The sequence below is a fragment of the Pezoporus occidentalis genome, unplaced genomic scaffold (assembly GCF_034315485.1).
Source record: "Pezoporus occidentalis ecotype Australia unplaced genomic scaffold, CSIRO_AGI_Poc_V1 ctg88, whole genome shotgun sequence".
NCBI classification, from domain to species: Eukaryota; Metazoa; Chordata; class Aves; order Psittaciformes; family Psittacidae; genus Pezoporus; species Pezoporus occidentalis.
Genome location: NW_026916242.1, coordinates 1,430,507 through 1,446,827, shown reverse-complemented (window position 1 = coordinate 1,446,827; position 16,321 = coordinate 1,430,507). Strand labels below are relative to the sequence as shown.

Here is a 16,321-nt window from a genome sequence, read left to right as displayed (position 1 = left end):
TTTGAAGTCCAGTGCATTATTTACAGAATCTGAATGGAGAGTCAAGATAGTTCTTAGCTTGATGAATTTGTTTCTATTCCCAGCATTGTTGACCTTTGCTTGAGATGAAGACTGTAATGTGTTGTCTTCCTAAGGACTTTTACAATGAGATAGCTAATCTGAGTTAGATATTTTGTTTAAAAAAAAAATAAAGACGACACAATTTCAGCTAAGTCATCTCTGGCAGCAGCCTGGTTTTGTATTTCATATCTACTGAGATAAGTGCAGCACAGACTTTTAAAAGGTCAGTAAAATTCTATGTATGTATAATTATCTGTACTGGCCATGAAGAACTTAGCTGCTCCACTAGAGCAAGATGAGAAAGAATTAATTATCTGTTTATCCACATATTAATAGGGTTTACCATTCCTATAAGGGCATGTAAACAGCTACATCAGTTGGAGGATTGGCTACTAACCTTCTTTACCTATGTTTATATCTCTTGAAATAAAATCCCAGTTTTGAAGAGTTCACCCTATTCATTGCCCGTGAATGTTTACGAAGCTTTTTTTTTTTTTGTAGCTACAGCATAGATGACATTGCTAAGATAAGAATTTCTTTCCACCAGCATTTTAGACATACAGTGCTTTAGACTTAATTTGTAAAATAATACAGGCTGTATGTTATGAATGTATACCCCCGCTTCACTAACATTATCTCACATGCCACAGATAATTTTCTTGGCAGTTTAAACCTTGGCTGATCTCTAGGGGTAGATAGAAGAGTTAATATGTTCTAGGAACAGAATAATCTTTATTTACATTGCATCACAAAATGTTAATTTCAATTAAAATGAGCAATGGTATCTCCAGGGACATTCTCCTTTTAAATTTATTTAACCAATGATTAGCTATTATGGTTCTTTGAATTAATCAGTCATTCTTGAACTGGAGGGAATAAAAAATTAGCAAATTCAGGAAGTACAAAAGTCAAAATGTGATGTTACAGTACTTGCAGTCAGCATTTATCATAACATAACTTTTGTTTTAGCAATGACATTACAAATACAATACAAATGTAATTTTTAGTCTTGATAAGCTCAATTTTTGTACTCAATTTAAACACAGCCTTACAAGCTGAATTTCATATTGATGAGTCTACATTGAGAGTTTTTCAATTAATAGATCATCCAGATTATCTAGGTTTTAAGTGCTCCATTTATATTCAAGTTCTCTGAATACAGACCAAATTTTTTCATAGTCTAAACAATAGTTTAGTGACATTCTGTTCATATTACACAAAGAATATTTTACTGTTTCTGTCACAGAGAACATGGTGTGTGTTTGACAGGACTCATTAATTTCACTGTGTCTGAGAAGAGGTTTGCAAATGTCAGAAAGATTCAGATTGCGAGGTATAGTACCTGACAAAAGATCTCCACCGCTTTTGAGTACTGTGTGAGATATTTTATACAGATGAATGGGCATATGTAATGGATACAATTATCTTAGCTTTCTAATGAGCAGTTTTAGTAAAAACCTACAGCTTTATGTGGAGGTGAGAAATACTTGGGCACGTTTGAAGTCCTGACCCTGCGAAGAATCATGCTAGATTTTACAAATGTCATAGTATCAAGATCTTTCAATCAGTAAAGTATACTGTTGAGATCCTTACCATTAGTGATAAACACTCATTCTTCCCTTGGTTCTCATGGTTTTGGGGTTTATTTGCTGGCTATTCTGAGTCATAAGTATTAATAGTAGTAAGGAAAGTGCAGCGAGAAAGACATGTATCCATGGTGGAGTGACAAGTCCATTTGGGAAGCATTAGCAATTCTAGGAATAGTATGCTGCATAGAAGAATATAGTATCAGAGAGAGCATGTGAAGTAATTGTCTGATGAGACAGTTTCCTTATTCCCTTCTTCAAGCTCATATTGTCATTAAGTGCTAGTATTTCAGTTTCTCAAGTAGTCCCTACCTATTGCTCTTTCACTGGGATGGTTTTTAAGCTTAATTCTAAGCTTAGATGCTTCTAGAGTTCTAATGTTAATATCATTTATTGGAAGTAAAGCCTGTTATAATTGCTGATGCTTGCCATCTCTGTGCTTTACTTGAAATGAAATGTGAAGGCAGGATGTCCTGTCAGTCATCTGCACTTGTAGAACAGAGACAAGAGATAAATTCCTTCTTCTGCAATTGAAGAACCTTAGACAAAGGGTACCTTGCTAGAAGTCACTCAATAATCAGCAGCAGAGCTGGGAGTGAAGCAGCCCAGCATACTTTTAGATTAAGGGAAGCTTCAGGGAGCGCAGATGCGCCTGCTGTCCCCTTGTGGGCCACAGGGTGTATGCGTCAGGTCTGTCACACAGTAGCAGGAAGAATGTTAACTGCCGGTGGACTCCCAGCTAGTACACTTAACCTGATCTCATCTGCCCAGGTGCTTGTGAACTTGTTAAAATGAAGATGTCATAGCATGGTTGAAGTTGGGGTTTCAAAGCAGAGAGCATCAGGCAGTCAGCTTAGCAGAGTATAAGCGAGAAACTTTTCCCAGCTGCTCTGTGATTATAGCAAAATGAACCTACAATTGCCCTTTTGGTGTCTGTCCTTATTTACTGGAAGATAGGAAAGAATGCAATAAACCCCAAAGGAGAGAAAAATATCTCTGTCCTTAGCTGCCTTTCCAGCTATGACATAAAATGTAAAAGAAAAAAACTGTCAGTATTCTTTCCTTATGTCCTACTTTCTCTATGCTCCAACTGCCTCAAATCAACTGCATGCTGTATGTAGTGTCAAAGGGAGAATGTTTAGCACAAATGCAAAACACTTCCTAATTAAAAGTTTCACAAATTTTTGTGTTCAAAACACTTGCCTGATAAAAGGCTAGAAACCCCCAATTTCATCACACAATAAATCCCTAGAATTGTTCTGACTGAATTTCTGTTGTCTCTAATAAAAATCTAAGGGTTTCAACATGAGCAAAGTCTGACCTGTTCTGAGTGCTGTAAGAAGTCCCACTCCATAGAGTTGCCCTTGTTTTTTCTCCAAACCATGTATATATATAAATTGTTGTGTCTGTTCAGCCCAAAGGAGGCTGGGAAACCTGTTATGATTTGTTTTAGTTGTACAAGAGGTCGAGCTATTTACTACACTTAATCTTACAATTTCTGTGTGAGTGAACCTTTGTTAGTTTTCGGATGCATGCTCTAAGTTAGGATGCTTGATTGTAAAAATTAAACTGAAAGAGGATTTATTAAGAAAACAGGTGCTGATGACATTTCAGTGTTAGAGTATTTCTCTCACTGTTTGCTACCAAAGGGCAAATCAATAATGATATGAATGTGTTCTGACCATCAGAATTTATATTATGTATATGATGATTGAGTACTTTGTCATAATTCAGTCTTTCATCCTGATATCTGACTGTAGCAGAAGGAACAGTAAAATCCTTGTTATTTATCATGGGATGCTGGTTCAAGACCAGAGACCTATTTAAACTATATATATACCCTTTGTGCCCAGCATTTGCTTTTTTCCAAAGGGGCAACTATATATAGTTCTGAAGATAAGGTTATTTGTATCCTATATGTCCTGTTGAATTAGGACTGAAAACAGAAATGCTGCTGGCAAAGCTGTCACAGTTTTTAGTTCATCTTTGAAAACAAGTGACCTGCAGCAGTGGGGGGGATGGGCAGGCCTGGGAATGGGAAGCAGGAAAGCTTCAGGGAAGCAGGGAGGCTTCAGGGAAGTAGGGAGCCACAGCCCTGCATCATTATTACAAATGTAATTCATAAAATGTCTTCTCCACATCTCTGCTGCATGCTACTGACCAGTGTTTGCCACAGCACATGTGGTACAGAGGTAGGAGGAACAGACAAAGCAATTGTTAAGAACAGAATCTTTTAACCACTTAGAAAACAATCTCAGAGACTGTTATTTTTCCTTCCTTGACTGGAAAGTTTCAGACCTTATGTGCCTGGCCTAGGTGATCTTGCTTGTCAGTGTCTGTCCTTCCATTTCTCCAAGCAGGGGTGTCAACCCAGTTGAGGTCATGCTCTTGGTTTAATTAATCTTCCACCATGAAACGACCTTCAGAAGGTTTAGATAGGAGAGTATGGGGAGGGAAAAAAAAATGAATCTCAAAACCCAGAGACTACCTTCACCCTGCTTAGGGAGAGGATGAAGAGAATATGACCTTCTGTGATGTTCTAGATCCTCAGCTGAGCTGTCTCTGCCTTTGGAGAGATCATGGTAACTGTTTTTTCTGCAACTGGGAAGACGAGAGCTCAGTGTCTCAGGATGACCTGAAGTCCTGTTCAGGACCCTGGAAAACTTTTCTATTCCAATAGGAGAATCCTGGAAAGATTCCCCACTGCTAGCTAGGCAGCAGGTAGTTGTGCAAGCAGAGAAGTATTTGGAGGGCAGGGGAGTGTGGTGTAGAGCTGTTTGAGGAGCAAATGATGGGAAGAGCACCCTGATGGGCCAGGGAGTGGCAGAGAGATAGGGACCGGAGGAGTGGCAATGAGAACTTTATCTAACTAGTTGCTGAACAGATCAGAGACTTTGCCCAGAGGCTGCAGTGTGGATTCTCAGCTCTAATAAATAGTCTGATACAGAATCATACAATAGTTAGGGTTGGAAATGACCTTAAGATCATCTAGTTCCAACCCCCCTGCCATGGGCAGGGACACCTCACACTAAATCATGTCACCCAAGGCTCTGTCCAGCCTGGCCTTGAACACCGCCAGGGATGGAGCATTCACAACTTCCCTGGGCAACCCTTTCCAGTGCCTCGCCACCCCTTACAGTAAAGAACTTCTTCCTTATATCCAGTCTAAACTTCCCCTGTTTAAGTTTGAACCCATTACCCCTTGTCCTATCACTACAGTGCCTAATGAAGAGTCCCTCCCCAGCATCCTTATAGGCCCCCTTCAGATACTGGAAAGCTGCTATGAGGTCTCCACGCAGCCTTCTCTTCTCCAGGCTGAACAGCCCCAACTTTCTCAGCCTATCTTCATACAGGAGGTGCTCCAGTCCCCTGATCATCCTTGTGGCCCTCCTCTGGACTTGTTCCAACGGTTCCATGTCCTTTTAATGTTGAGGACACCAGAACTGCACACAATACTCCAAGTGAGGTCTCACGAGAGCAGAGTAGAGGGGCAGGATGACCTCCTTCAACCTGCTGATCATGCTCCTTTTGATGCAGCCCAGGATACAGCTGGGTTTCTGGGCTGTGAGCACACATATGTTAAGTTCCTCATTGACAAATACCCCCAAGTCCTTCTCTTCAGGGCTGCTCTGAATCTCTTCTCTGCCCAGCCTGTAGCTGTGCCTGGGATTGCTCCGACCCAGGTGTAGGACCGTGCACTTGGCATGGTTAAACTTCATGAGGCTGGCATCAGCCCACCTCACAAGCGTGTCAAGGTCCCTCTGGATGGCATTCCTTCCCTCCAGGGTATCAACCGAACCACACAGCTTGGTGTCATCAGCAAACTTGCTGAGGGTGCACTCAATCCCACTGTCCATGTCACTGACAAAGATGTTGAACAAGACTGGTCCCAACACCGATCTCTGAGGGACACCACTCCTTACTGTTCTCCAGCTGGACATTGAGCCGTTGACCACAACTCTTTGTGTGTGGCCATCCAGCCAGTTCTTTATCCACTGAGTGGTCCATCCATCAAATTGATGTCTCTCCAATTTAGAGACGAGGATGTCCTGTGGGACAGTGTCAAACACTTTGCGCAAGTCCAGGTAGATGACATCAACTGCTCTACCCCTGTCCATCAGTTCTGTAGCCTCATCATAGAAGGCCACCAAATTGGTCAGGCAGGATTTCCCCTTAGTGAAGCCATGGTGGCTGTCACCAAGCACCTTGTTGTTTTTCATGTGCCTTAGCATGCCTTCCAGGAGAATCTGCTCCAAGATTTTGCCAGGCACAGAGGTGAGACTGACTGGTCTGTAATTCCCTGGGTCATCCATTTTCCCCTTCTTGAAAATGGGGGTTATATTTCCCTTTTTTCTAGTCGTCGGGAACTTCACCTGACTGCCGTGATTTTTCAGATACGATGGACAGTGGCTTAGCAACTTCATTTGCCAGCTCCTTCAGGACCTGTGAATGAATTTCATCAGGTCCCATGGACTTGTACATGTTCAGGTTGTTAGGATGGTCTTGAACTCTTCTACAGTGGGCCCAAGGTTTTCATTCTCACAGTCCCTGTGTCTGCCTTCCAAGACTTCAAGACTTGGGTGGTGTGGTCAGAGCCTTTGCCAGTGAAGGCTGAGGCAAAGAAGTCATTTAGAACCTCAGCCTTCTCCAAATCCAGGGTAGCCAGTTCTCCTGACAGCTTCTGGAGAGGGCCCATATTGTCCCTAGTCTGTCTTTTATTTGCAATGTAATTATAGAATCCTTTCCTGTTATCTTTCACATCCCAGTTTAATTCTAACTGGGCCTTTGCTTTCCTAACCTGGTCCCTAGCTTCCCGGACAACATCTCTGTACTCTTCCCAGGCCACCTGTCCTTGCTTCCACTTTTTATAAGCCTCTTTTTTTCCTTTGAATTTTCCTCAGCAGCTCCTTATCCATCCAAGGAGGTCTCCTGGCCCTCCTGCTGCACTTCCTTCTAGTTGGGATACAACACTCCTGAGCTTGTAGCAGGTGATCTTTGAATATCAACCAACAGTCTTGGATCCCCCTGCCCTCTAGGGCTATATCCCACGGAACCTTACTAAGCAGGTTCCTGAAGAGGCCAAAGTCTGCTCTTCTGAAGTCCAGGGCAGTGAGCTTGCTGCACGCTCTTCTCACTGTCCTGAGGATCTCAAATTCGAGCATCTCATGATCGTTGCAACCAAGGTTGCCCTGGTGCATCACATTTCTAACGAGCCCTTTGCTGTTGGTGAGCATGAGGTCAAGCATGGCACCTCTCCTTGTCGGCTCCTCTATTACTTGCAGAAGGAAGTTGTCTTCCACACAATCGAGGAACCTCCTGGATTGCTTGTGCCAAAAAAAAATATAAAAAAAATATTAAGTAATAATTTCTTCCAGATATTAATGTATGAATCTTCTGTGCCTGTAAATGGTAAACAGTGATGAGGTGTCTGGTTGGATATTTGATATATGAGACAAAATAAGTTCCAGTAATCCACTTTCATCATAAAATGTAGTATTCGCAAAATGTAATAATTGAAGAAAACAAAATACTGGAGATAAATCATAATGCAACTAAGCTGTAAGTATTGAAGCTGCTTGGTTTCTTTTTTTCTTAAAGAAAGTACTTGTGGCCAAATGGATTATAATAGATCTGAAAAGAAATATCTGCTGCTGCTCTGTTTGGGTTTGGCTGCAACAGTGAATGACGTTAGTAATTGTTTTCTATTTCTGAATGCACAGGAGACTTAGACCACCATTGCAGTTCTCTTGAAATCTATTTCTTTCCACTTATTCGTTAGTAAATATTAGCTCATGAATGCTTAAATGATAAATATCTCTTCATTTCAGTCATCTGATTTGCTACTTGCAAAATGGCAGTTTACATTGTTGAGAGGTAGCAGTTCCAACAATGTTATCATCCAAATGCAAGCAGCCAGTGAATTTTTAGAGGCTGTCTCAGACAGGCCTGTGTGTATGGGAGTCTGCTCTGATCCCCTGCTAATAAATGCTTCATCTTTGCCTGTAATTGAGGCAGAATGGAAATGGTACTTAGGAGCCTGGCTGTGAGATTGCAGCAAATGGCTGCCGCCTATGTTTAATGTAGTGACACTAATGAATTCTGAGAATTAATTTTCAGCTAAGAAAGCATGATGGGAGATACTAGAATTTAAAATTAGGTAATGGATTGACTTTCATTAAAGCAAACATGTACAATGTTTGTTTCTTTTTCAGTCTCTACTTACTTAGCCTTTATGTTATTTTAGATCAAAAAAATAGCAGACCAAATATTGTCATGTTTTCATCATACCTTAGATGAAACCCATCTTGTAGTAGATTTGCTCAATGCAAGACACTCTCACCACTTTTTTCTTTTTTAAATAATTTCCATGGGCCCAACAATTGGCTTAATCTGCAGATACAGCACATTTTGGGGTTTTATATGTAACTGCAGCATTGTTGTTTTTTGACAGTGCCTAGGCTAAGTGTCCAAATTGGTCTTAAACAAATGCTTAGAAAGGCACCTGAAGATATTTTAGTTTTCTCCTTTCCTCAGAAGCAAATCCTTCAGTGGTAGGACTTCTTAATATTGCTCTTGCACATTCCACACACTGATTTCTATTGGCTGCACTGACTATTTTCTGGTAAGTGACATTATAAAAGCTGTTTTGTTAGTGTAGTTTTCTGCTTTCAGATGTTAATATTGCCGGATTTTTTGTGTATTACTTCTTGATTTCTTTTTTTCTGGCCTCTACATGGAATATATTTCCTGACTGAATGTACTGGCAATTTTGGAATCAGGCACCCATATGATAAACTTTTTCACACATTATATCTGTATTTCAGCATGCAGGTCAGTAGAAGTGCTCACCTTCATGCAGGCTTCAGCATTGTAAGAGCTGATATTCTGTTTTTTTTCTTTCTTTCTGAAGAGCAATACAGTGTCAGTACTGCTTCCATTGTAGATGATACGTTACTGAACGCTTGCAGTGACACTAGCAGTCTGTTGCATTCTTTTTCACTAGCACATAGGTAGTGGCTCAAGGATTGTTATTTTACAGGTAACGTTGACTAAGAACAGCAGCAGTATGCATTCGGTGTGTCACTAAAAGCAACACAGTTGAAATGACAGTGTGTAGAAGCAGGGGATATAAATATACCTCAGAATATTAATAGGTCTTGTCTACGCAGAGAGGACAAAGGAATATGGATCAAGAGGAGAAACATCGTGTCTTTACAGTGTCACATGACAGCTCTCCATCCTGCCTTCCTTTGCAGCAGACCTGGTGATAAACCAGGGTGGCACTGAGTATCTGAGTACACATTGAGCCCACAGTACCTACTATGACTAAGCTGCAAGCCAGTTACTGGCACTTGAAACATAATGAGTAATTTCTGGAAGTGACTGTGTCAACACTTCTGCTGTTTCAGAGCAAAAGGAGAGTGTATATGCCACAGACATTCAATTCTCTATGGCCTGCCTGGTCTTTCTTCTGCTGCTGTGTTCCTAATGTGCTAGGAACTTGCCATTTAACTTGATGGATTAAACTAGCTTCAGCAGAGATGTACATTCTCCTCTTGGTCTTTTGCCTGAACCGATGCCGAAGTACTCACACAAGAAGTTAACTACATGAATTTAAGCAGCTGTCCCTCACCCTTGCACTGTGTTGCTTACTAGCTCTCTGCTTTGTTGTGGAGTCCCACTTGAAAGGGATCTGTTCTTCCGATACAGGCACAAACTTGGCACAATAGTAGGTGTGCTCTCTCTGAATTTGGAACAGAGACTTTGATCAGAGACAGAATTGTGTGGATGTGTTTTGTATCATTAGCTTGGTCATATGAATTCATGAAGCTTTACTTGTGTTTCAAGTGACCACAGATGGGAAAAATATCCTACTACCAGAGAATGAGGGCTGCATATAGGTGAAACAATATATAAATTTGATGGTTGCAGAGCAGAAGAATAGCATGCATGAAAAGTGAATAGTCAGCAGGGGACTGGTAGGAGTATGCAATGGAAGAAAATATAATCCTGAAGTTGTCTTTAAAACCACCTCCCTGACAGAACTTACCTATGCTCATTGAAACACCTGCCCGAACTAAACAGTTAACATTTCAGGCACATAACAGAGAAGCTAAACAGAGAACCTAAAATGTTTTCCTTTTGTCTTTTCTTGTTGGGCTTCCTTAATGAATGCAGTATCCTGGATATTTGGATGTTTCACCTAGGGGCCATCTATATGGAAAATTTATTTTGCAACTTCTGGATCTTGTCCATAGCATGTCTTTGGAGGTGCATTCTTCCAGAGCTCATAGTAGAATTCATTTTAATAACTACATGCCATCATGTAAAAACTTCTATGTTCTTTGCACTTCTGGTAAACACAAGATGTTCTGTCTGGAACTGTGTAATTTCTTGAAGAGAATGTGTTTAAACTTTAATGTTGCTGTTATCTGAAAAGCAACTGCTATGACATTAGGGCCTGTTGCAATTAGGACAACGGGTAATGGTTTTAAACTGAAAAAGGGTAGATTCAGCCTAGATATAAGAAAGAAATTTTTATGATGAGGGTGGGGAAATATTGGAAGATGTTGTCCAGAGAGGTGGTAGATGCCCCGTTCCTGGAACCATTCAAGATCAGGTTGGACAGGGCTTTGAGCAATCTGATCTAGTTCAAGCTGTCCCTGCACATTGCATGGGGGATGGACAAAGATGACCATTGTGATACCTTCCAACCCAAACTGTTCTATGGTTCTGTGACATAGTTTCACTTGAATTCAGTTATATTACTTGGAGAACTTCTGATGTGATGAAATTTAACACAAAAATTTTATATATAAACAATATAGAATAATATTAAAAATTTGTAATTATTGTTAGAACGGTAAAAGTCACGAGTGCATGAACTTTTTAGGCTGAAATCTGCACTTGAGATACTTGCCATCAATCTATGATTTTGTATACCACCTAGCCTTTGTTGGTTTATTTGTTTTGTTTGTTGTTATTTTTTTCCCCTCTGCCTTCCTGATTAATGTTATCTTTCTTTTCAAATGCTTCTTTCTTTTTTTCTCTCAGGAAACACATAAATTTAACCAGGATTGGCATAGACCATATTGTCTTTGTGGGTGTACTGACTTTTGAAAACCATGGATCACAAAAGGAAAAGGGCTCTCTGTGTGTGTGAGAGCCTGTTGTAGGCTAATGATGTATCATCTCTCACTAAAAGGGGAGGACTGGTATTTATAGCCTTACTCTCAGAGGCATGGTGATAAAACAGGTTCTGTTACTTTAGTCTTTCTTCCAGGAGGCTACAGTTCTGGCAAAATTCACCAAAATATTTATAAAACCGTAGCCCATTTTGCAGGCTGTCTTGTCTGGACTAGCCACGCTAAGAAGAGGTTGGGAAAATGGTTTTCAGGAACCTAAAGTATTAAAGTTGTATTCAGAGATATTTCAGGATCATTTTAAGACCAGACCTTAGGCTTCAGTAACGTATTTGAGGTGAGGCTGAACTAATTTGCTAATGTGTTTGGTAGTATTTGAAATCAATGTGTTTGGTTTATTTCTTTTTTTAGATGTAGTTTAAAATTTTGCAAGTTGATATTGATAGAATATAAATTCCTTTAAAAGGTATTAAGTTACCATTGCACTTTTAGCTAAAATGATAATCTTTATTTGTGATATTTGGCGCTGCTTAAGAAGTACTTTAGGAGTATCACTTAAGATCAGCAAATATGAGACATAATTGTAAAGTATGTAATACAAATGCATCTCATCAGATAAACTCATCATGGGCTATAAATTGCTAGGAGGGAAATACATACTGAATTGCAGCATTTCTTTTTCATATTCTCAAATAATGTTATTATGTAAGATAAACAGAATACTTTTAATGTGAAGACTTGGTATTTTAAAGCAGTCTAATCTTATTAGATCATTCTTCTGTTTGGACTGTTTTATTTCCTCTTTATTTTATTTTTGGGATGGCTTCCTCAGTTTTAAATCCCAATTATATAAATTAGCATGATACTTTATTTTATGCTAATTTAATAGAGTCTATCTCTTTATTCCTTACTCGATCACCTGTTTCTATCACAGACAGAACTTTGATACCCTGACTAGCGTTTAATTCTGAGTCATTCATTTCTCTTCCAGTCTGAATTGGTAGGTTTGCAGAATGTTCTGATTCTCATGCTAGCACTTATCACTGCACTATAGAAGATCTACCTGAAATGCTTATTTTAAAAACAAGACAAAGCTCTGTATCAAATTGTTCTGACTAGTGTTGTATCACAGATTTCACTTGTAGTTTTTAATAGGATATATCATACACTTCATCAGACTCTCATCAGAGAATAAGTAGAAAATTGAAGTGAATTAAGTATTGTCTATTCATCTTAGGTTATGTTTAATGTATATTAACTGTACAGCAGTTACAAGATAGGGTGCCATTTTTTCATAGTAAACTAGTTACAGTTAAAAAGAGAGATTAAATAAGCTTAAATTCATAGCATTTTACTAGTATACTTGTAGGGTGAATTCACTTAAGTACTTTATGCCAGATTTATTCCAATATAGAGGAGTTGTCTTGCTGCATACTGGGGAACTTAAATTTGTGGAAAAAGAAACTACTGTACAATAACAGCTGCACAGTAAGCTGACTCAGATCATGCCGTAATGAGAGATCATCATTGCCTGAGACTGCTTTTTCTCTGACACAGGTGTCTTATCAAGGATTTTGAAAAGCGTCCTTCAGTCACCCATCTTTTGGAGCATCCATTTATTAAACAAGTACATGGTAAAGATATGTCTCTGCAAAAACAGCTGGCTGGGCTCATTCACGAACAGCAGCAGTTAGGCTCTGTAGCCAAAACAAGGTATTGTACAACACACATGCTGCAGCCCTCCTTCCACACATGAATCCTGGGAGCGTGAGTTAAAACTCTGAATGCATAGACATTCATTGTTTCAATCGATGATATTAATACATTGGTTACCACTGTGATTAGCAAAGTGCTGCATGCCATGTGAATGCAAGAGGCATGTTTTCCCACTGTTACTTTTTAAAGCTAGTTTTATCAGCCATAATGCAACCTTCTCCTTAGTCGCCTTTGTCCCCTGCACTCTGTTCTATCTGCATTCACTTCTGTCTCAGTCACAGAGATGCTAATAATTCCAGAATGTTTGGTTTGTGGAAATACGTATTGGCATGATGAAAAATTGTCATATTTTGGTAGCAGATCTTTAAAAATACAACTGTGAACAATGAAGCGACTACTAGAAAAGTTTAAGATCATGACATACTAAAGTTAAGTGTTTGGCTAGATGTTATTAGTAAGAAGGCTGTTCAGTACTTTAAGTAATCGTTTTGCCTGTAGTTCAATCGGAACTTTTTTTTTCATTCAGCCTAATAATTAATTTTAAAATGTGCTTAAAAAGCAATGAATATTTATTCAGCAGCAGTGGGATTTTTGAGGCTGATTGTAAATATATATTAGTTTTGTTGTTGCCCAGAGGGTGGCAGAATTTCACTGTTTCAAAAGAGAAGTAAATGCAAATGAGCACAGCTTCCCAAGCTCAGCAATCATTCTGTAATATGAAATTTGTCTAGAATGAGATAAGCTCTGGCCCATTATTATAAACAAACACCTACTAATGTTGATGAAGAAAATTAAATGTCCGCTATGTATGAACAAGTATATACTTCCATGCCATAAGACTCTGTAGCTTAAATGCTAAAAGCCCAAACAAAAATTTACAAGTTAAAATAAAGGAATAGCTGTAAGTACAGTTTCAAGGTGAAGTTGACTTCTGTGAGGTTGGTGGTTTTTCTGTTTTGTTTTGGGTTGGTTTTTTTTGTTTGTTTTTTTCTTGGTTGGTTGGTTTTCTCCTGGAAAAATAAACCAAAACTGCTTACAGTGAGGGAGCTATGCCACTGTTGAAGTAGAAGTATCTGCTTTATCTAGCCTCCTAAGGAGACTTCCCCGTGTAACACTTCACACACCAGATTAGCTACAGCTGTGGATTGGCTGACCCAAAAGGTATCAGAATTTTCCTAGCTGTTGACCAAATAGAAGATATAGACAGAGTGAAATGATCTTTGTTCCAATAGGAGCTCTGAAATGGATTCCACATGGTATTCCTTCTGGGATTCTGTCTGGGATCTGTCTCCATAATGTGGAGGGAGAAGGAATTAGGACTAAGACAGCATTTCTTTTCTCAAGCCTTTCCGTATATTAACTGGGAATGCGGTGACAGACAAGCTGCTGCAGGTTATGCATGACTGGAATATAAGAAGGATTTTGCTTCCAGCACCCCTAGTATGAATCAGTGCTCACCTAATAGAGTTTAACTGCTTGTTGATCCTGTCACCACCTAACCCATCTTAGATATTTATTTGGAGCAATTATTTGCAGCTTGTGTGCAGTAGCACCTGCAGATTGCAATGGTGAAGGGGGTTCTCTTGCAATGGGTTTTAGTCCTAATTTTATCCTTCCTATCAGTCTAAATTCTGTTATTGTCACTGATACTCCCACATTTACTCTGCCAACTAGTCACAGGTACCCTGTCCCAGGTTGTTACCTGACCTATCATTTCTATCAGTCTCTTCCACCGTTCATTCTGTTTGTCCATAAGGCTTTGTTCTCCTGTTAGTGTCGGCTTGTGTCTTCTTCCTCTACCACTCCAATAGCTTCTGTTTCTGTTCTCCACCTTCAGAAAGTCCTAGCTCAGGTTCTTCTATTTTTTCCAGCCATTTTTCTGTTCTTGGTATTCCTCCTCACCTGTAGTTTGCAGCCCACTTGTTCTTTCTCTTCACTGAATTCAACTCTCCCAGGTCTATTATAATTTCTTTTTTACTTTTAAAGCTTTACTCTCAAAGCTTTACTCTCAACAGTCTCTTTGTACCCATCTCATTATTTACTGGACTGTTGGCTTGTTTTTAGACAATGCTTCTGAAGTAGGTGGCTTCTTCCTCTGCCAGTGAATGATTTGTGGGGAGACATGATTAGGCTGCTGTAGAAGTAGTTGTCTTTACTGTGAAGCCGGTGTGCCTTGCTATTGGCTTCAGTTTGAGGCAAATAGACCTAACTGCTATTAAAGAATGTCCTTCTGATTTGTGTAGTGTTATACTCTGGTATACTTGTTCTTTGCAGCACCAGCCCACTTTAATCAGGGCTGAGAGCATGCTGAGTGAGGACAAAAATTTAGTGAGGTTTTACCACTGAAATCTACAACATTGTTCACAATGATGAAGTGCTGATTTTCTAAAGATTTGAAAGTTGATTAAATGAGACTGCAAAAGCATATCCCTGCAAAAAAAACAAGTCTGTGGGACAGACAGTTAATACTGGACTACAAACATAAGATTATTGCAAGCTAACTAACCACCATGAGCATCTAATTGTCATTTTCCCCAGAGGATAGACGTAGTAAAGAGCTTGGCTCTGTAATAGGGAGATAGTACCCTCTAGGAAAATTTGTACCAATTAAAAGCCTGTAAAAACTCTGTAATGCATTTATAATGCAATTTTCAGTACAGAATCTGGCACGCAGAGGAACATATGACCAGCTAATACAGTAAAAATATTTACTGGCGTTCATTTGCGGTGATCTGTAGAAGACATCTGAATGTATAGTCACCACTTCAAAGTAAATAGGCCAATTAAAGCCCATGTTGAGTAAGACCTTTCTATTGTACCACTGGATATATGTGCATTCTTTTTCTGTTTATTGATGTGCCCATGACAGGTACAATGAAATGTGCATTAATTCCCTGGTTCAGAGATAAAGAAAAGTAGATGCCCTTTTTAGGAGTACAGCAACACTACAGATCAGTCATTTGAAAGATAAGAAAATGTTCTCAGGCACAGGCCGGAATTTTCAGAAACTGGAAAATCATAGGGATGCTGGTGTTAACAGCATTTCGATGCTGAGGGACCCAGGGAGTCACTGGTGATGACAACTGACCAGGAGGCATCTGGGTTTTTTCTCATTTGAAAGTCTTAAAGCAGCAGTGCTTTGGATTTACATCTTTGGGTTTACTGATTTAGCAGCTGTAGCTTTTTTAATAGTATTCTCTTTCCAATTGAGCCATGCCAGTTTTGCCTATTTTGGGACATCACTTAAGGTCATTTTGCCTGAGAGCAAGCCTGCAGACTGGAAAGTCAGTATTACTGATTTAGAGGGTATGATGGAGAGATGTGGTAAGCTGATCTAGCAGTTCACTACTACTGAAAAGGAGAGAACTGGCTTCTTTCATTTTCCCACAGCTCCCAGGAACAAGCTCATGGTGCTGTTTTTATTGCAACTCCAGTGATTATCAAAACTTCCTGAAGTAGAACTTCTAAAGTAAGAGAACAAACAGGGCCAGCAGAAACACACAGATAATTTTATACCCTGTTAGTGACTGCACATGGGTGCCTCACTTGATACAGCTGAAGTGTAAAGGATGAAATACTCCACGTGACCAGGAACAAGGAAGAGAGAGGAAGAAAGAAGCAAGCTGGCCCCCCTTTTGGCAGGATCATCTGGATTGACCTCTGGACACACAGACTGAAATACTGTTTCTTTCATACTTCATTTATAAACTTATTTGTGTGCAGTATAGCTAGGCTTAACTTCAGCACAGTTCTTCATACCTCTGAACTGAATGAGCGCTTCATTTTCCTTGCTGAGCTCAAAGGAGCCTACTAACA

At 39.6% G+C, this 16,321-nt stretch overlaps 1 protein-coding gene across 7 annotated transcripts in view; it reads left to right on the top strand.

Moving 5' to 3' along the window:
* Positions 1-16,321, top strand: part of MYO3B (myosin IIIB) — a 207,580-nt gene that overhangs the window by 80,641 nt on the left and 110,618 nt on the right. For all 7 annotated transcript variants that reach the window (XM_062604656.1, XM_062604653.1, XM_062604655.1 and 4 more), the window contains one exon: positions 12,347-12,502. In XM_062604656.1, coding sequence (XP_062460640.1) covers positions 12,347-12,502 — 156 coding nt within the window. The remainder of the gene's footprint in view (positions 1-12,346; positions 12,503-16,321) is intronic.